The sequence below is a fragment of the Cynoglossus semilaevis genome, chromosome 2 (genome assembly GCF_000523025.1).
Source record: "Cynoglossus semilaevis isolate Cse_v1.0 chromosome 2, Cse_v1.0, whole genome shotgun sequence".
Classification (NCBI taxonomy): domain Eukaryota; kingdom Metazoa; phylum Chordata; class Actinopteri; order Pleuronectiformes; family Cynoglossidae; genus Cynoglossus; species Cynoglossus semilaevis.
In genome coordinates, this window is record NC_024308.1 from 1,991,525 (window position 1) to 2,011,950 (window position 20,426).

A 20,426-nucleotide genomic window follows, 5' to 3' on the forward strand; every position below is an offset into this window, starting at 1 on the left:
TCCTGCTGTACTGGTGGAGTAAATGATGGTGGTCTAATTACAATTAATCATGATTAATCGAGATAAATCATCAGTCTTTAATATAACAAAAAAAACCGTTTTGTATTTTATTAAAATATATTTATATGTTGCTGGAACAGAAAGATAAATAACCGGAGGTAAATGTTTCTGTTTGACACTTTTTTTTTGTTCATTCGACTCATGCTAACAACTAATTGATATCTAGTGGTTCTAGTGAAAACCGTCTGCTAACGTTCTCTGGTTTTAACTCATCACTGTTACGGTGCATTCAGGGACACACAGAAGATCAAATTAACTTCAGTTTCTACACAGTCAGAAACATCTGGTCGATTCCTGTCGGTTCAAATCTCCTCCGCTCTTTTATGACGCAGGGAATTGGAAAACTGGCAGAAACGCTGCAGCTGTGGCCAAACCGACCGCCATCAACACCACGACCATCGCCGACCGCCACATGTCAGGTCGACCCACGCCTGTAAGTGAAGTGAAGCGCTGTTTGGCTGTGAGACGGCAGCTCCTGGCAGCGTTCCTGAGGAATCTCCAGCTCAGGAACATCCCTGGATCCGTCTGCTGCGACTCTAAATCTCTAAAACACCAGTTAGAGTTCATCTGAGGAGATATCGACCAGAACGTCCAGCTCTGTGAGTAAAACCAAGTCTTGATTAATCGTCCAGCGGTCACATGACTTAGTTTTAGTCGTTCAGTTTATGAGGAGTGGCTTTGTAGAAAATAAAAACATTTTGTTGTTTAATTTGGCTCCTAATTAAAAAAAAAAAAACAGATTTTGGCCAGTGGTGGCTTAGTGGTTACAAAACAAAACAGAGTTTGGCCAGTGGTCGCTTAGTGGTTAAGGAAGCGTAAAAAAACAAAACAAACATATTTTGGCCAGTGGTGGCTTAGTGGTTAAGGAAGCGGACTTGGCTCCGGAAGGTACCAGGTTCGAGTCCACAAGCTGTCAACTTACCACTGAGGTACCCTGAGCAAGGCACTGTCCACACTCACTTCACTTTAGTGATGGGTTAAAAGCAGAGGTCAAAGGTCACAATGACAAGTAATAAAAGAAATAAAAAAATGTTCCTCATGTGACTTTTGGTTCTACCTTCTTCTGGGACCATGAATCTGGCTGCAGGTTTTCACTTCTCACAAATTCAAACAAATCTGTTTTTTTTTTTTTTTAATTTCCATAATACAGTTATAGATCCTCTTTTTATGTTTGTATATATTTTTGTTGACATCTAACATCTGAGTGTTGTCTGACGGTGGAGTTTCACTTTGACGACTCCGTCTGTGTCTGGAGTCGTGTCTCTGTGTCGACCACCTCACACTCCTCCACCTCGTGTTTCACTTCACGTCACGTGTCGTCGGTTTAATCCCCGACAGTTCTGGGAGTTTTTGGAACCGTCGGTCACTACCCCACCTCCGTCCTCGTGACACTTTAGTCACTGCTGGTCATTTCTGACAATGTTATTTATAACTTTTAGCTTTTTATTGTGTCACTGGGGTATTTCCCAGAACAACAATATGAATCTGAAAGTTAAAATTGACGGAACAAGAAGTGGGAAAACATTTAAAGCTACAGTACGTGTCAACGATCCAACGCTCCGTTTGTCCCTTAATGGTTTAAATTTATTTTAATTTTTTTAATTACAGACAAATATCACACATTCTTGAATACTTTACTCAACTCAACCCGAACTTCTGACTCACGGTTACACATACACCCTCCTGGTGGGCGGCGGTAATGCACCTGAAGCAGCAAAGTAGCTCAGCGTGGCGTTGATCGACGTCGGAATTATCAAAAAATTATTAAAACCATTAACAAGTTAATCTCAACAGGCTGCAAAAAAAAAAACATTGCCCTCAAACATTGAGAACCGATTATTCCGATGTTAACGTTTTGACGATCTGTCGATATTGTCCAAACACTTAATTTCTGATTCCGATATCAACCGTTATCGATAGACGCTTGGTTATATTTATTTATTTATTTGTAAAAACCACTGTATGAGTATGAGATTAAATAAATGAGCTGCAACGCTGCCATCTAGTGACTTTCACTTTCACATACAGCCGTTTTTCCCCCAAACTATTTTTATGTCACAGGTCATTTGGCCAAATTCAGGCATTGCGTTATTGCGTTTTCATTATCGGAGGAAAAAATAATTCTTACAGATGTTACATAATTATGCTAATATGTGGCCGATATTATCGGACGTCCCGCGTCCTGATAATTTTTATGTTTTTCCAGATAACACCTGAATACACTGCAGGTGTTTCCTCTGTTTCTTTCTCACCTCGTTGAATGATGTTTTTTTTTTTTTTTAATGTTTCCATCTGCTGTGATCTCCTGCCTCAGCCACACACTCAGACGTGAGCTTAGGAGGTGACAAAACAGACACGCTGCGCACACGGCTGCAAAACTGCAGAAGCTGCGCTTCGGCTGAAACCACCGTAAACAGGTTTTCTTTTTTTTTTTCTTTCTTTTTTTTTTTTATTGCACATCAACCCTGTTTCTAAAACACGTTCGGATGAAGCGACAAGCTGCAAAACACAAAACACGCCGCGTGTTCTTGAGATTCACAACGAAGGTTTATAGTCAACACAGCTGCTTACTCATCACCAACGGTCCACTTCATCGCTCCGCCGCTGCCGCCGTGCCATCCAGCCTGTGAACGGACAGCTGCATGACAGGGTGGGGGCCAATCAGGTCTGAGAAAAAGAGGAAGCGGGACTGAGGTCTGGTGTCAGGCTGCTGGTACTCTGCACTTCATACCAGTTTCTCAACAACCTCCACTCAGACCAGGAGGATATTTAACCGTGGTTTTTTTTTTTTATTCACCACTTTTTTTCTTTTTTTAGCAACGGGATTAATATCACCACCTGACATCTACCACATGTAAGTACAGTCGTACAGATTGTTGTTGTAATCACACCGCGGGTCACAGCGGAGCGCGGGCTGTTTTTCTGGGGTTTTTTGTTTTTCTACTGCATCACCTGAGAAGAAACGTGTCCACGGTTCTGTAGAACTGTTCAGTTCAGGAACATCTGCAGAATGTGTGGTTTTTTTTTTTTTTTTGTGACGGTGACAGTTTTTACGGCTGACTGGTTTCTGCCTGTGCAGATGAAGAAGCAGGATGTTGGAAACATTTGAAACAGCTTCACTTTGCTCTTCTGCTGTTTCCTTCACTCGGTGACGAATCGAATCGTTGCCCCATCCTCTCACTGTCCGCTCTGTGACGCTCACTTCCTTCTCTTTTTTTCTGTTCCTGTCGTGTTTCTGTCTGAAATGATTGTTTTTACAAGAAGTTGTAAAACAACGGCACCTCGCAGTATCTCCTGACCGAGTACTAGTAACTAGTAATCCTAGTACCCTCTGACTGCACGCATACTTTCTTTTTCACCCCCTCAAGATTTTTTATTTTTTTAGTCAGTGCTTGAGTTAGAAATTACTGCCATTTTATTTTATGTAATTAAAAATGTTTAGTGGTGGCTTAGTGGGTAAGGAAGCGGACTTTGTTCTGGAAGGTTTCAGGTTTGAGTCCACCAGCCGCTAAGTTGCTCAGAGTATGGCACCGTCCTTGCTCACTGCTCCCCGGGTGCTTAAAGCTGCCCCCTGTTGACTGTGATGGTGGGTTAAAAGCAGAGGTCAAAGGTCGGTTGTGTGTTGTGTCACTTCCTAGTATGTTTTTAAAAAAAAAAAAAATCCAATTCTAGTCTCATGGTGTCAGTGTCCCGTCTGCAATAGATTTCTGCCACACAAGGGGACGGCGTACCACACTTTGGGAACCGCTGCAGCATGTCTCATGTTTATTTATTCATTGAAACTTTATTGAAAGTTCTCATTCATGAACATCACCTGCACATCCACCTCTGGTCCAAGGTCCAAACCCTGAGGGTCAGAGTGTTGGTGACGGCCCTGTCTCCTCCTCTCTCTGACAGAGCAGCTCATTCCCAACCATCAGCTCCCTGGTTCTTTTTTTTTTTTTTTTGGTGCCTCTGTTCGTCCCTCTCTCTCTCTCTCTCTCACTCTTCCCTCTCCCTTCCTCCTTCCTCTCTCCTCTCTCCTCTCTCCACTCCACGTTCCGCCCGTGCTCCCAGAGCTCCAGTGAGAGGCAGCCACGGTTCTTCTTGCTGACCTCTCCTCTGTGCTGCTCCAATGGCGGAGTCTCCTCTCAACAACTCCTGGCCGTCCTTCTCCAAGTTCTGGATGAGACGGTGGTCCTTCAAGAGAGGTACGGAAAACCGTAATCTGAGAAGTGGGACGGAGGTCAGAGGTCAGAGGTCAGAGAGCAGCACGGAGCAGGAGGTTTTTATACTGTAACTTTTCTGCACTTTTTTTTCCCCATTACTTTTGGTAAACACGTCGTCTGTGGCTGTGAGCAGAGCATGTCTGTGGTGAAGCACGGTGTCAGTGGTCGGGATGACAGTTGGCTGCAGCGTTCACTGACTCATTTCTCACTTTGTTGCTTTGTTGAAGAGCAACTGCTACGGTTGATCTGAGGAGTCTGGTTGAAAAACCTCGGTGTTTGGTGGATGGAGTGAATCCAGGTGTGTTTACGTTTACGTTTACTGACTGCAGCATGAATGAGACGGTACTGGGCTTCAGGTTAGGTGTGTATGAGTGTGTGTGTCAGAGAGAGAGAGAGACATGATGTCGCACAAAATGTCCTCATCAAAGCCTGGTCCTCAGTTTGACAGTTGTTTTGATCTTTGCTGCAGCCTCAGATCTAACGCCCTCTGTTCTCACGATGCAAAGAAATACCTTTCTGTATTTTATTCCACTTCATCTGGTAGAGTTGTGTCTTCTTCCTCTGTTGAATGTCTGTGGCACCAGGTCACGACCCTGGAGTCCAGTTCCAGTTCCAGTTCCAGTTCCAGTTCCAGTTCTTCTCTAACGTTTTTATTCATCAGATTTAAAATCCACTGGAGCTACAGGAGTTCCAGTCCTCAGTTTTAGTCTTCAGGGGCTGAAAAAAAAAACACTGGCGGTGAATGCCCTTGCCTTACAGCCAGAACATCATCGGTTTGATCCCCTGTGGTAAATGATGGTGGCGTTTGCGTCACTTCTCGTGTGTGTGTGTGTTTGTGTGGGTTTTATTTCAAACATGCAGAGTAGGTAAAGTCTTCAGTCTATTTCAAAGATGCAGAGTAGGTAAAGTCTTCAGTCTACGTCCAGGTTAAAAACTGTTACTGACTGAGTTACTGACCAAGTTACTGACCGAGTTACTGACCGAGTTACTGACTGAGTTACTGACCGAGTTATTGGCCGAGTTACTGACCGAGTTACTGACCGAGTTACTGACCGAGTTACTGACCGAGTTACTGACCGAGTTACTGACCGAGTTACTGACCGAGTTACTGACCGAGTTACTGACCGAGTTACTGACCGAGTTACTGACCGAGTTACTGACCGAGTTACTGACCGAGTTACTGACCGAGTTACTGACCGAGTTACTGACCGAGTTACTGACCGAGTTACTGACCGAGTTACTGACTGAGTTACTGACCGAGTTACTGACTGAGTTACTGACTGAGTTACTGACCGAGATACTGACTGAGTTACTGACCGAGTTAGCCTCGTCATCTCACCTCATGTTTCGGTGGCTTGACACCTCGGTGTGACTGACCTTCTCTGCCCTGTGTGTGTGTGCCCTGCCGTAGGTGTGCAGCCATTGTCTGCAGCTTCATGTGACCACTGTGTGTGTATATATATACATATATATATATATATACATGTCTTTTGAAAATATCCAAACCCCAGTTGCCTTCTCTTTGTGCTAAGTCGCCCCCCACACTGTTTCGGTGGCTTGACACCTCGGTGTGACTGACCTTCTCTGCCCTGTGTGTGTGTGTTTTACCTCAGCCTCTGCAGACAAACATGTGTGTGTTATCACATTGTAAAACCATGAATTGGCTGCAGCATCATCTGATGCCGCTGTTCCTCTCGTGATCGTCACACAGCCTTGACGGCTGCAGTTACAACACGTGTTGTCATTTCCTTCTTATCACATTGTTTTTTTTTTCTTTCTGTGCGTCTTCCGTTTCACATGACATGTCAACACACACACACACACACACACACAGTGCCAATGTTGTTGTAGAAGTGTTTGTTCTTTAAATTGCGTAACACAAGAAAACCACAATGACGACCTTTATAGATCACAACAATAACAACAACCATAATCACTACTATTATTAATGTTGTTGTTGTTGTTATTATTATTATTTATTTTACATCTACTGGCACTAGAAAATGCAAATAAAATGTGATTTATTTTTTATTTTTCTGGGACCTGGTAGTAAATGTCTTGCGGTCCAGTACCGGTCCGGGGACCAGTGGTTGGTTAAGCAGGTTAGTTATCAATACTGTATATTCAAATACTTCTGGTTTATTTCTGGAAGTAAGCAGGGAAGTTCCTGGAGTTCCTGGAGTTCCTTCTAGCAAACAAGTCCCAGGTTTGTCTCAGTGTGTCCCTCGTTGAGACACTTACCTTCAAATAAACAATCATTACATTATTTTTCCATTTGGGAAACAATGAGATAGGAAGTGAAGAAGCGGCGGCAGAGACGTCACCGTTGTATAAGGAAGAGCTGCGTAACTGTCGCTACGGACGGTAAACACTCAAATGTGAAGGAATCAGGGAATTGAGCCTTTTTTTTTTAAATGATAAGTGGTCTGTTGTAGGAAGATCCAAACTCTGTGGAAACAGCTGAACGTGACACACACTAATGTTTCATGCTGGCCCGGTGTGATGTATGAGCAGATATGAGCGTCCAACCATAAAAGGCCACAGCAGCGCAGCAGGACAGCATCACGCAGCTGCTGCAGTGTCTGTCTGTGGCTAAGTTTACACTCGACACAAGAGGGATTTGGATGCAAACACATTCTCCCTCCTGCGGAGACACTGTCGTCGCCGCAGCTCCCGGCCAGAGATTTAGTAAAATAGAAAAGAGATGTACGGTGTGTCGGCGTGTGTGTTTATCTCAGAGCATCTCTGGTCGTCGTGCCGCGGAGACGGAGTGGATGCTGTCGCTGGGTTTACAGCCGGACTCCCAGTGTGGCCCGTCTGGAGTCTGTCTAACGACCGGGGTCTCTTACTGGAATTATAACATCGTAACAAAGACGACTCAAAATTATTACCGTCTTTTAAAACGAGTGTCACGTTCTCAACCCGCTGTGTATATATCAAATATACGGGGCGAGGACCCGAGCCACACACAAACAACGGTGACAGTGACTCACAGTCAGGTGAAGTAACTTGACCTCACGACAGTGTTTTTGTGTTTTATTTTTCTGGAGACCCATATTTTAAAACACACCACAATTTCAGCAAATTAGGTGTGAGGGTTGTGCTAGTCAGTAGCATGTTAGCAGCATGCTAGTTAGCCATGCACTAAAACAAAGAGTTAGTTTTCTTTTCTTTATCTACAAGGCTGGTGCAGCAACATTTAGACAACGTAGCGAGGTTTAAGTGGTTTGCTAAGTAGCATATTAGCAGCACGTTAGCAGCCAAGCTAACTGTTGCTCACACCCTAAACTATCCTGAGGTCTTTAACCTAACAATGTATGTAAAAACTAAATGGTTAGTGTAGTTAGTATTGAATGGAAAAATAACTTTAGCTTTTAATTAATATAAAACATTTGTTGTTTTTACTCACATATCTTTAAAATGAAGATACTTGACACATTTTACATCATTAACTTCAGAGAGAATCAGAGAGTTAGAATGATCTCAGTCTCTCCTCCACTGACATAAAGACTAACGCAGGCTCATTGAACCGTAGCCAATGGTGACTATGGTTTTGTGGAATCATGTGACTCAAGAAATGTGTTTATTCAGTGGAAACACACGAGAAGATTTCAGAGTCTGGAACTGAGAGTTTTCTTCCATCCTCCAAAAATCCACCACAATTAAATCTTCAGCCGCTCCGGTTACATCTGAGCCCTTTTTTCGCTTTGCAGTCGAACGATTGCGTTTTTTAAGATCTGCTTTATTCGTGTTCTGAAAATGTTGTATTAATCGTTATTTTCCAGCGTCAGAGGGTAAACCATGCAGCCAGTCCTGCGGTTCTCCTGAAGCTCTGCTCCAGCCTCCTGATCACAGCAGCAGGAAAGGATCGTCCTCCTCACAGTCGTCACCCTCCATTCCTGAGGACGTCTTCTTCGATAACACTTGTGACCAGGTACACGTTCATGATTCCATTTTATCCATTTGTTTTGGTAGAGTTTGTAGTATTTTTTGAATTTTTAGTTTTACACAGTGACGTGCTGCAGCAGACAGAAATAAACGTAGCCAAATGTTGGGTTTCTCCTACAGTGGCTGAAACATTAACTAAGACAAACTTCCATCTTCAGTGTGAAGTCTCTGGAAGTTTAAGGTTTTATTATTTATTAATAACAAACCTGAATTATCATGCTAAACTGACCTGAGATCAGATTGGTCGCGACTTCTCTTTAAACTTTATACAGTATATAAATGTAGAAGAGGAACAGATCTGAGGGCAGTGGGCATTTTTTGAACGGTATTTGTCACAATATTTTTGCACTTTTTGCCCCTAACTACAGTATATTATAATATGTTTAAATATATTGGATTAGATTAAATTAGATCAGATCTAAGACTTTTTTTCTAGGGACCCATATTTAAAAAGTCACAAACCTTTGTGACCCAAGTCGATAGACATTATTCGTAAACTCCTGGGAAACATGATGTGAGACGACCCAAAAAAAAAATCTTGCAACCCACCTGAGGGTCACGATCCAGTCTTTGGGAAACAATGGTCTACAGTGCCCAAAGCCACTGTAAACCTGATCCTGATTGGACCACAAAACTGCAGAATATTCTTGCATATCCTGTAAAAAATCTCTAATTTTCCTGCTCCTTGTTTTTGTTTTCATCCTGTAATTTTCCTGCTCCTTGTTTTTGTTTTCACTGTCAGGATTCGTCTTCAGTAGTCAGTGACTACGACTGTCCTGGTGTGGAGGTGGGCAGCAGCGTGGAAGATCTGAGCGGCATCAATTTCTCCTTCCAGGAGTCCGACTATTTGGACGAAGGATTCCCAGCCTCACGGTCACCGGCCACCACAGCCTCAGATCGCAGGACCCCAGAGAGAGAAAACCCCGACGTTGGCCAACAGAATAACACCGAGGTTTCTGTCATCGCGCCCCGACCCGTCCAGGCTCCTCTGACCTCACTCGCCCCTCCGTTTCCAGCCCGCTCACTGCCCTGCTACATACAGCCCATACAGGAACCCCACTGTAACTTTGTGGTCACTCAGCTCAGCCCCAGGTTAATCACAGGTTGTATCATAGACAGCGATGACTCGACCGGACCTGCGGTGGGCCTCAGTCTGACCATCAATCTGAACGGACTGTTGGGATCAGTGGAAACGTTCAGGGACCAAACAGGAAGAGACTGTGAGACTGCGCTCAGAACCATGGATTGTGAAGGCGAGCCAGATGAGGACAGTTTTCCCATCCTGGTCAGGTCTATGTCCACGTCTCGCAGACACAGCTGGGGCGTCCCGGTGTCCCCCTTCAGCCTGGGGAGGAGGTAAGGATGGATGGGAACAAACCAGCCAACACAGATTTATATCTTTTAAAAAAAAAAATCCTACTTTTTATTTCCTCCAGACTGAGCCTGGACACCATGGCTATGGACAGTGATGGAGAAAGAGACGAGGACGAGGACGGACAGAATAACCTCTTCCGTTCCACTCAGCAGCAGACCTGCACGGACTCTACGGTGGAGGAGACGGATGGTCCCTGTGTGAGGGTCTCCTGCTCCAGAGGCAGCATAACCAGCCTGGTAATGAAGAGAACAGACAATAATGAGAATGAAACCGTAGAGGTTTTCATCACGTGGGATTTTGATTTTTCCTGAAAAGGTTTTCTCCGTCCTCGATGAAAGAAACAAGGAATTCCTAAAAACTCAGAGTTCACAGCATTTGGCAGTAGTTTTGACCTTTGGCCTTTAAGCACGCAGATTTCTTCTCACTCCCTGAATCTTTTTTTTAAAACACACAGATTTCTTCTCACTCTCTGAATCTTTTTTTTACATCATTATTATTATTAACTGTCAGGCCTGGATGCTTTACTGTCATAAATCTGAAGAGATTGTTGTTGGTTTTTTTTTTTTTTAATTTACAGATAATTCTCTTTTGAAGTTTGGCAAAAAAGGAGTGAGTCATAATCCATAACCTTTGATTGCAAATAATGTTATGTTACGTTAGTGGACGCTCTTTACACTTGAACCCAGTCCTGACACCAGTTAACTACTGAATGAACCAACCTGGAACGTTCAATGCCGTTTCCCAGGGCCAACATTTGTCTCTGAGTTCACATGAGCAAAAGGCTGGGAATCATAGAGGAGGTCAAATTTATGTTATTAATTAATTGTTAATTATTAATTATTCTTTTCCAGCCCGGTGGTTCTCCCGGAAGTCTCCTGTATTCCCGCTCAGAAATCCTGGCCACGGACGAGTTCTCCCGCGCTTCGCACATCTCCCGAGTCGTGCAGACGTCCAAACAGGCAGCGAGAGCAGCAGGAGGTAGGACTGAGACTGGAGTCTGTTTCATTCTCATTATAATTTGACAATTTAATTTGAATGTTTCCTCTTTATCACAAGCAGCAGAGGAGTTTGATCCGGAAGAAAATCTCCATTCCACCGAGGGACAGAATCATATGTGAGTTTGATGATTTGATTTGAAAAAAAAAAACAACTCCTAAATGCAGTCCACATGACTGTTTTTCTGCTCAGTATTAACTGTACCTGGTGGCGTAGAGCACATTCTGTTCTTCGTTAGTAAATTGTTGTAATGTGGTGCTGCTCTCTTCTACCAGAGGGGCTTCACGGAGGGGCTTCCCTCAGGTCCTCCTGACATTTCTGCTCCATGTCATCTTTCTGCATCCCCTCCCACAGTCCTCTCTCCCAGCTCCTTAGATGGCCCCTCAGTGTGTGTGTGTTTTATTTTCACTGTATATGTGTGTTAGTGTGTGTCTGGTGATGTGATGGTTGCAGCAGACATGGGAGGATTCTCCTTTAGATCACAGTTTGACTCTCAGTTCCCATCAGCTCCTCTCTCCCTTCTTCTTTGTTTTCTCCTCCTCTCCTCTTCTCTTCCTCTCCTTCCTCCTTCCTCCTTTCCTTTCCCCCTGTCGTCTCTCCTCTTGTTTCCTCTCACTCAGCCTCGGTGTCTTGTTTGTCTTAGGCTAAAGGTACAAAAAGTTCTACAGGAGCTAAAGCAGTACCATGGGTAAGTAAACATGAGAGGGAGGTCTGGCTGCTGCTACAACTGTTCACAAGTCATCAGTCATTAAAGCAGCAGCAGCACAGCTCACATTAGGAGTGGGGGGGGGGGGGTGGGGGGGCACTGCACCGTGTACTGTGTGTTTTTGTGGCTGAACCTGCATGTTTTTGCCTGTGTGCACTGACACGACATGGAACCGACTCTACCAAAGGTCACGACACTGAACCACCGCTCTGATCAACAAACTGCCCTTTGACTTGACGAGTGTCTCTCACTTTTTCTTAACATGAATGTTATCATCCAATAACAAACACTGTAACGTACACGTATATATTTTTTATTTTAAAATTTTGTATCTTCGTCTGAGGCAGGGTGAAGCAGAGGAGCGGCAAATCGAACGTCAAAGATTCCGAAAACGTCACCTGGTACGAGTTTCTCTCTAACGAGTAAGTAACGATCGTGAATGTTTCTTGTCAACAAATGTTTTTTCTCGCCAATTTGAAATCTCTTCAACTGTCTTCTCTCTGACCGATCAATTGGGGAAGTGAGTCATTTATTAAGTTGTGGTAAGAAACTAACACTAACATGACATTTAGTGCCGGTATTGTCATTAAATATTTCTGTTAGACTGTTTTCATTTTAATGTTGCTGTTTCCTCTGTCTCTCTTTTTTTTTTTTCAGCAGTGACTCTGCAGCCACTCCTAACAGAAACGAGGAGGAGGAGGATCGCACAGAGAAGGTGGAGAAAGGCACGAAGGTGAAGAGGACTCTGAGCTCCCTGAGGAACAGAATGACTGGCTCCTTCAACAAAGATAAGGTAAACCTATAAACCCCGGCGCTCTGTGTTGTCACAGCTCATAGTACAGCCACGGTCCATGCTGCGTGAGCCGCAGTCATAAACTTAACTCCATGGAAGTGAAGTGTTAATGCATTCTTGGAATTCTTAAACACATTACTTTTCAATTAATTCTGAATAACAAGGGTCGACGACGGTGTCTGCAGCTCGCTGCGTTAACCAGCACGTGTCAGGTCCCAGAGTGCTAACATGTTGTTCATGTTGCCGCACACGCTAATCTTCTTACACAATCTCTGTTACATATCCAGGCCTCTACACAGTTGTGTCATGTCACACACACACACTCAGCTGTGTGTGTGTGCTATGACAACTGACTCCACAGCTACTGATGGTCTCCAGTGGTGTCCAGTGTTATCTGACCGAAGAAAAAAAGTCAGAAAAGTTCACGGAAAATAATCTTCTAAACCAAATATGTTTATTGTATGAATATCATCAATTCTTTCTCTATTATTCAATAATAATAATAATAATAAAAATTCAATACAAAGATGTTACAGGGACTGAAGCAAAAATGACAAAATAAACTAACGATGTTCAACTCATTATTATAGTCTGGAGAATAATTACTGAGGCTTATTTTGCTGATCCCATGTTTAGCATGTGCATGTTTTTTTTTTGTGTGTGATGATCAAAGACTTTTACCCGTCTTTAATACTGAACTTGCACATAAAGATATATTTTTCTCTCGTTCCTCTGCAGGGTAAGAACCGAGAAAAAGAGCAGCAGAAGGAAAAGGAAGCCAGAGATAAACTGTGCGGCGGCAACGGCAGCAACAACAACGGACACCGTTTGGTGCCAGGCTCTTTTTCCAGCTGCGCCACCTGCTCACTGTGCAGCAAAACCCTGCAGAAAAAGCATGGCCTGCAGTGCATGCGTGAGTAGAGCCACAGACGCTGGCGCACACACACACACTCGTGCTTGCCGCCACGATGGCACAAATGTGCACAGGTGTTGGGCTTAAACACAAAGCTGTATCTATTTCTAACCACACTGCTGCACGCATGTTCACCCAGGCGAGCACTAAGGCGAGCACTGAAGCAAACCAACAGTCACATAAAAAAAAAACACACGCTGCCAAGCCAGACTAGCAGAGCACGGGGAGCGGGGGGGAGAACACGTATTGTTTAAAACTGGGTCTTGTACCATACAAATATATGTAAGTACTTTGCTGTTTCACATTTAAAACTAATCTATACAAATAACACACATTATTCTATAATCGTGATTTAAATTTAAAAAGGTGCAAAATGAAATTCTCTCATCAACCAAATACTTCATAACTACTTGCAGTACCTCTACTGGTCCTCTAGTATTATGACAAATATTGTTTTTTTTTAAGTTGGTTTCATCAAATAATATAGAATTAAACCTAAAATCCTTATGGTGAAATTGGATTGGAACAAGTTGGTATAACTACAATTTGATTTTCCAAGTCAACTCTTAACCTCAAATTATCTCCATAAACTTACAAAAGCACGTTCATAATCTAGAGAGTGAAAAGACCAAATTTTTAATTTAATCTAAAACCTATTAGTTTGTTGTTGCCTTTTGGTTCTTCCTCCTCCTCCTCCGACATCATCAACAACTACTGCCACTTCCTCCCTAACCCATTATGTTCCTCGTCATTACCGCGTGTCCTGTGTAGCAGAGCTCAGGTCACATGTTTGGACTCGTTATCTGTGGATCATCACCGTCCACTGCCAGAGGATTATGCATGTACAGTACACGGCATGTTTTTGTTTTGTTTTGTTTTGTTTTTTAGCATGTGCAAATCTACAGCATACTTCCTTTAAAACAAAGCTTAGAGACCGGCGAATCACTTCTTACCAACTGTAAGTTGTCCAGGAAAGGTCATCTGAAAAAAGTGAAAAGTTTTCAATTCCCACACAGGGATTTTCCCACCCAATACAACAACGTGGGCACATACACATATATGGTAGTAACTGTAATACAGTTAATGTCTTCTGGTAAACCATGTGGCCAGGCATTTTATAACGGCAAATAGAAGTTTCCAATAGGGAAACAACCGCTCTCAGTATTAGAACCACTTCACTTTACAGAAAAGGAGCCATTTGCAGGAAAACAGTGATTTCAACCGTGCTTTCAACATCACTATGTTCTTAGCCCTGTGAGATCATTTGCCCCTTGTTTCTCTGAAGGGGACAAAGGTGATAATAAGTACATCCCACAGGGATGAGAAGGGGTATATCATGGGTTTTTTTTGTTGTTGTTGTTGTTGTTGTTGTTTTTTACTGTGGCAGTTCTGGTCTTTGTGAACCGGAAAACCCTGTTTTTAATAGACATAAACAAAACAGAAAGCAACTGAATTAGTAATGAAACAAATTCTAAAATTATTTATCACATATATATGATTAACATAAGACATTTATTTTTATTTGGGGATTTGTCTGCTACGTCTTTTAATACGTTATGTTGCAGTAAATAATAATAGTTGTAATAATACAACTTTAAAAGCAGAAGTTTAACAAAATAGTATAATACAATTTTAAAAGCAGAAGTTTAACAAAATAGTTCAGCTTTTCTTTCACAAATTATAACCTCACAGACGCGTGTGAATATCCCTTTAATTTGGACCAAGCCCCTGTTGGTTTGAACCGAGATTCAGCCTGTGGAATGCGTCGTTTGTGTGCCAGGGATTGTTCCCAGTGCACAGTGAGTTGGACGCTGAACTGGACACAACCGAGAATGTACACACTTGTTGCCTCTGACTACTAATGGCCAAAGTCGTTGAGTAGTTTGCCGGTCGGTTACGCGTTTGTGTTTTTTGTGTGGATGCAGTGGATTCAGATAGAACCGGTTTCGGTCCTGGTCTCGGTCCATGTTGGGGAGGTAAGCGACAGACACAGAAGCTGAATCAGGTGTATGGCTCTATGGTTGTTTCCATCAGTGAGACTTCTCCGTCATCCTGTCCGTTAGCACAAACAGCTAAAGGCTAATGAGAGCTAACAAATCGCCTGCTTCAGCATTTGTTTTTGTTATACAATTATTATTATTTTTAAAACTGTTATGGTTCTGTATGTGATCCTAAAAAACATTCAAACACCGCAGTATGTCGTATTTAGTATCTCTTTTGTCACTAACTTGGCACAACTGAGATTAAACATGTAGCGAACTAGCAGTTAGCCACTTGTTAGCCCAATACATCTTGTTTTTAAAAATCAAGTTTATAATTGTAGTTATGGAAGTAATTCACCATTTGAAGTTTTATAAGGCAGTCTAATTATTATATTAATTAACCCAAACAATTATATTTCAATAAACTTTATTTTTTTCTGTGTCTTTGCTGATCTGTGCCAATAAGCTCAACAGGTGACTGGAAACTGAGCTAACGATAGCGCAGTTTTAAAACGTTTTTCTTACATTCTGAGTGGAACTGAGTAGAAAAACTATTATTATGCTTTTAACTTGCTTGTGGTGATAGTGTGGTATTGTTAAAAAAACGTTTTAATGCGACCAATCTCTGCAGGAATGGGCTGGGACAGTAACTCAGCCGGAGATTTTAAATTAGAGGCTTCTCATGTGAGCTCCTGTGGATAGGAATTTTTTTTTTTTACGATTGCAATTTTAACAAGAGTTGAATGTATGTGGTATGTCTTTCTGGATTCTGGATACATATATATATTGTTATATATTGTTATAGTTAATATTAAGGGAACTAATCTGTTGTAAATTTGTAAATCTAGAAACCGATGTGCAGATATTAGTAAGCTGTAAATCCAATTGGAATGAAAAAACAAAACAAAATCACCACTGGGCAGTTTACCCTGAAATAGTCTTTCAGTTCTGTGGACCAATAGGGTCCAGGCGGCCCCTGCATCTGTGTTTTCAACAGTCTTGTCTGAAGTCTTTGAGACTAACAACCACATACTGACTTGGCATTATGAAACCCAGTGACCCTGCGTGTGCTAAATTATGTTTTTACTGAGCGACAAATTCTTGTAATTCCCCGGACAGGCAGGTGATGTGTGCTTTTGCCGCTGCTTTGTTAATGTTAAAAAAAAAGGAAAGGGTTTAGTGTGTCCCCTTTCCTCTACCTCTCTGTTCTGAGTTTTTCCCCTTTGACCAAGTCACATGACTGTAATTGTGCCTGGCAGGTCTGCTAGTGTCTATCAGCCCACTCTCCACTGACTCTGGGTCTCACCCACCTCACTTTGTTAGACCCCTGTGATCTGGACAGTAAATTTTAACCTTTTTTTAAAATTTGATTTTCAAGCCACAATTCAGCCAAGCAGCAATTGGCAGAGAGAAAGCAGACACTTTTAGAAACGTTCTTGGAACTCAAAAAACACGGACTAGTGATCGTGAGATTTAAGTGTCATTGCTCATATTCTAAAAGGTTATTGATTCGTGAAGGCGTGCAGAGCTTCTTTTCTGGTCAACGTACATTCTCTTTCTGTGACCACTGCTGGTTTTTTATTAGTAATGTATGATTAGTGAGAAATGTGACTTGCCTACACACATACAGTAGATGTTTCACTTCAATGAGTTAGACGTCCATGGGCTCGGCCGCCTTTGAGATAAAAATTTCCTTGGCAAGAATACAACCACTGCTATCTGCTGGTCGGTTGATGAGAACCTCACCCTTTTAAGATAAGACGTTGCAACATGTTCATCTTCTGAAGTTAGACAAGAACCATGTTTAATTCTTAACTTGTACTGCTCATTTTCACACTCACCAGTGACCTGGACTGCACTGTATCTGCTGCTGGTTTGTGATGAGTTTGATTTTACCGTGGATGAGCGGCCAACTACTGTTCTGTTGACATGAGCATGTCCCTTTACCTCAACTACTACTAAAAGAATAGCACAGCTGTCCCCAAACTACTGCAGTGTCACCTGCCACTTCATGTTAACTGTGGTGACACATTATTCATAATCAGGCCTTTATGCGAAGGCTGTGGTGACTTTTGTCTATTTTTGTGTCTCTTCAAAAGTATTTAAAGTTCTGCAGCATCAGTAAAGCACAATGTGTTCTTTCTTATCTCAGGAAAACATTTAACTTCCCTTACTCACAATGTATCTGCAGATTTCTTCAACTTTGGTGGATTGTTGTTGGGTCTCTCGGTGTGATGTGAGCTGATATTAATGACGTGTCATTTGTTGTTGCACCCAGGACTGCTGACCTGTCAGGTGCTCTAATGGTTCTGGTTTTAACAATACATTTGATGGTTGACGTCACTACATTAAGAATTCGGTAACTGTATTGTCTTTAATATGACCTTGGTTCTCTGTAGTTTAACACAATCAAACTTCTACAGCACATCTTTATGTTGTTAACGTACTCATGTTAATGCTACATACAGAGGAAGAATACACAGTGGAAGCTTTGACTGTGGCTTGTGCAGCACGTAGTGGAAGCTGCCAGTACGACTCATGTTTACAATGTCATTGACAAAAGCAGATCCTTGTCAGCAGGACACAAACACTGATAATAATACTTCCCTGGCTGTGTATTATGTTTGGAAACGGTAGAGGAGGTTTTGTTGTTGTGGGTGTGGGTTTTTGTTTTTTTTTAACCCTTCAAAGCAACATCTTAATTCATCACAAACTGTGTTTGTATCTAAAACTTGGATTGATGACTTATTCACAGAACAACAGGCAGAAACAGGAAGCTTCAGGGTTTAGAGGTTGAAGACGTGTTACTGTTTAACTTAGCTTTGAATAAAGACATTTTTCTTTTTTTGACAATTCTTTAAGTGCTAATGTCACAAAACTTTAGTGGTCCAGTGTCAGTTTATATCCAAAAAAAAAAAGCCCCATCTTCCACCTCATCCTTCACTTTATTGGTGACTCTTTCCTTTCAATGTAAATACTGTATCTGTATATTTATTTTGCATCTTATTCCATGTGTGTTTTCGACACGTCTGCCTGGTTGAACCTAACTCTGTGGCTGTTGGGGTTTTGCATAGTGTTGCTGACTTCATTTGTTTGTCCAGCCCAGTACCTTATGTGATCCTTACTTTTCATAAGCTGTATCCACACTTAAAGGTTAACACATAATGTTAATCATAAGTTTATTTTCTTCTTCTGTGTGTGTTTTTTTTTAATAAATCTAAAAGGACATCTACGTGGGAGCTCAAAGCCTGCAGTTTGTTTTTCCAAAACAACTGTGATTCGTATCTGCTATAATCAGCGGAGATCCAATTATCACTTCATTCAAACCAGGCCACAGCAGCTGTGTTTTTTTTCCATACAGGAAGAAAAGTTAAAAAAAAAAATTAGAGTGTTCTTACTGAGAAACGGGAGTTCCCTTTAACCAGCATAAGGCGAAGTGAATGTCTCCCATTTAATCCAACAGAAACCAGAGTCACTGCTGCTCTGCTCTCATGTGCCAGAAATCATTCATCCGTTCAGTGATAAGAGAACTCCAGAGCTGTACATTAGGATTTCTCATTTCAGGGAAAAAAAAAATGATGTCCAAAAGTCTGTGTTGTGATGTTTCATCTGATTTAAACAGAGCCAAGGTCGGTTTAAAAATCTTTAAAGCGCTGCTTATGATAAACTTATGTTCAGTCTATATTACATCCAGATGTGATTTTGAGGTAAACCACCAGATGCTGCACAGAGAGACTGTACATTCTACCTTCTGAATATTGTTAAACTGACGCAACAGGTAGTAATAAAAGACTGACCTCACCTTTTTTTTTTCCTGCTCTTTTTTTCCAGATTGTGCGGTGAATGTTCACAAGAGCTGCAAGTCTCTGCTGGGTGAGTGCACCAGCAGCAAGAATAAGGTAAAGCTACCGAAAAAAAAACAACACAGTCTCTGTCGCATTCTGTTATTTTGCATTTATGTATATGGACTTAAAATAGTCACAAAACTTTTTTTTTTTTGAACAGAAGGACAGCCAATCAAAACCTAGCTCAGCTGGATCTCCAAACCCCAGTAAGTAGAACATAGATTAACACAGACTTGAATTCATGCTGCATTCATTTGGAAAGGAAGACGGCGTCTTTATCAGAATTCCAATTACTTTATTTAATCCTTGGGGGAAAACTCCTGATATGTGTTAACGAAGATTGATGTTGTTGTTGTTTTTTTTTTGTATTTGCTGCAGAAAGAGATTGGGACCGAGATCGGAGTCAGACAGGCTCTGTTCTGTCACAGCCTGTGGATGGACACCCGGGGTCGTCGTGCAGCCCAGGCATGACTCTAAGTCATTCAAGTTCTAACCATCAGCTGACCGTCACCCACACTGCCAACTCCGCTGCACCTGCCTCCAACTTCAGCTACAGCCTCCGTCACCACCCTAGCTCAGGGTGAGTGTAGTTACTAACTAACTAAAACATACATCAGAATCTTTCCTTATCTGCCCATTCTGTTATTAAATTTTTATTATGCTGTGTTTGAGTAGTTGTATTATGAGTTATTACCATCAGCTAACATTATCTGCTGTTGATCAGGCGATATCTAATTAAGGCCTGTGGCTGTCGTCCTCAGATCCCTCCCTGGGGAGATGGATGAAACGGATGCCTTCCGCTCAAAACACTGCAACGACGATGCCATTTCCATCTCGCCCTCTACCGCCGAGTCCATCATTGTAGAAGGCGAGTTGATGCACTGACAGCAGTTGTTGAAATGTCGTGTGTAATTGTAGGCTTAGCTGAAGCGTGTGTCTAGATATAACCCCCTTTTTACCAGCCCGTCGTCCACCGTCTCTGGACGAGCCTGTGTGCAGAATAACTAATAGTCATCTACAGGGAGTTGTCCTAATCCAGGGGAGGAGAAGATGTGGAGTTTGTTTGCAGAGTCAGGAGTGACTTCACCCTGTCTCATTAAGCTGTAGTGTGTGGGAGGTGAAAACAGGCCAAATGTTTACTGATGCTACATCTTCTCACTGTTGCCAGTGATGAAAACAGACGATGTTTGGTGGGAACATTTTAGATTTCAGTTTATTAGAGAACATTTAGGACATTCAAGTTTAAATGAGATCTTCTGCTTTTCTTTTGTATTTATTTTGATAAGTTTAAATGAGATGTTCTGCTTTTCTTTTGTATTTATTTAACTATATTTGCCTCATATTGATCTATATATATATTTTTTTAAATATTAGAATTCTTTAAACAATGCTTATAGTGATTCCTCTCCCTGTCACTTCTTTAGATGCTCATTATGCAGCGGTGCGATCTGATCTGGAGTCAGACGCCCAGGACCTGGAGGCGGAGTCTTGGAGTTTGGCAGTTGATCAACACTTTGTGAAAAATCACTCAAAAGAAATGGTGAAGAGACAAGATGTCATTTACGGTAAGTGAGATTTTTGAGACTGTCATTTCAATTAG

The 20,426-nt window shown here is 42.0% G+C and overlaps 1 protein-coding gene across 3 annotated transcripts in view; it reads left to right on the forward strand.

Moving 5' to 3' along the window:
* The first annotated feature begins 2,945 nt into the window (after positions 1-2,945).
* Positions 2,946-20,426, forward strand: part of arhgef18b (rho/rac guanine nucleotide exchange factor (GEF) 18b) — a 32,881-nt gene continuing 15,400 nt past the window's right edge. The window contains exons 1-14 of one of the 3 annotated variants that reach the window (XM_025065686.1): positions 2,946-4,250; positions 8,054-8,202; positions 8,959-9,572; positions 9,653-9,827; positions 10,443-10,569; positions 10,651-10,705; positions 11,641-11,715; positions 11,951-12,086; positions 12,825-12,999; positions 18,813-18,880; positions 18,990-19,032; positions 19,205-19,406; positions 19,588-19,694; positions 20,251-20,391. In XM_025065686.1, coding sequence (XP_024921454.1) covers positions 4,175-4,250; positions 8,054-8,202; positions 8,959-9,572; positions 9,653-9,827; positions 10,443-10,569; positions 10,651-10,705; positions 11,641-11,715; positions 11,951-12,086; positions 12,825-12,999; positions 18,813-18,880; positions 18,990-19,032; positions 19,205-19,406; positions 19,588-19,694; positions 20,251-20,391 — 2,143 coding nt within the window. In that variant the 5' untranslated portion in view covers positions 2,946-4,174. Of the gene's footprint in view, positions 4,251-8,053; positions 8,203-8,958; positions 9,573-9,652; positions 9,828-10,442; positions 10,570-10,650; positions 10,706-11,640; positions 11,716-11,950; positions 12,087-12,824; positions 13,000-18,812; positions 18,881-18,986; positions 19,033-19,204; positions 19,407-19,587; positions 19,695-20,250; positions 20,392-20,426 lie in introns of all 3 variants that reach the window. The other 2 variants (XM_008330524.3, XM_025065680.1) reach the window with 2 other exon arrangements.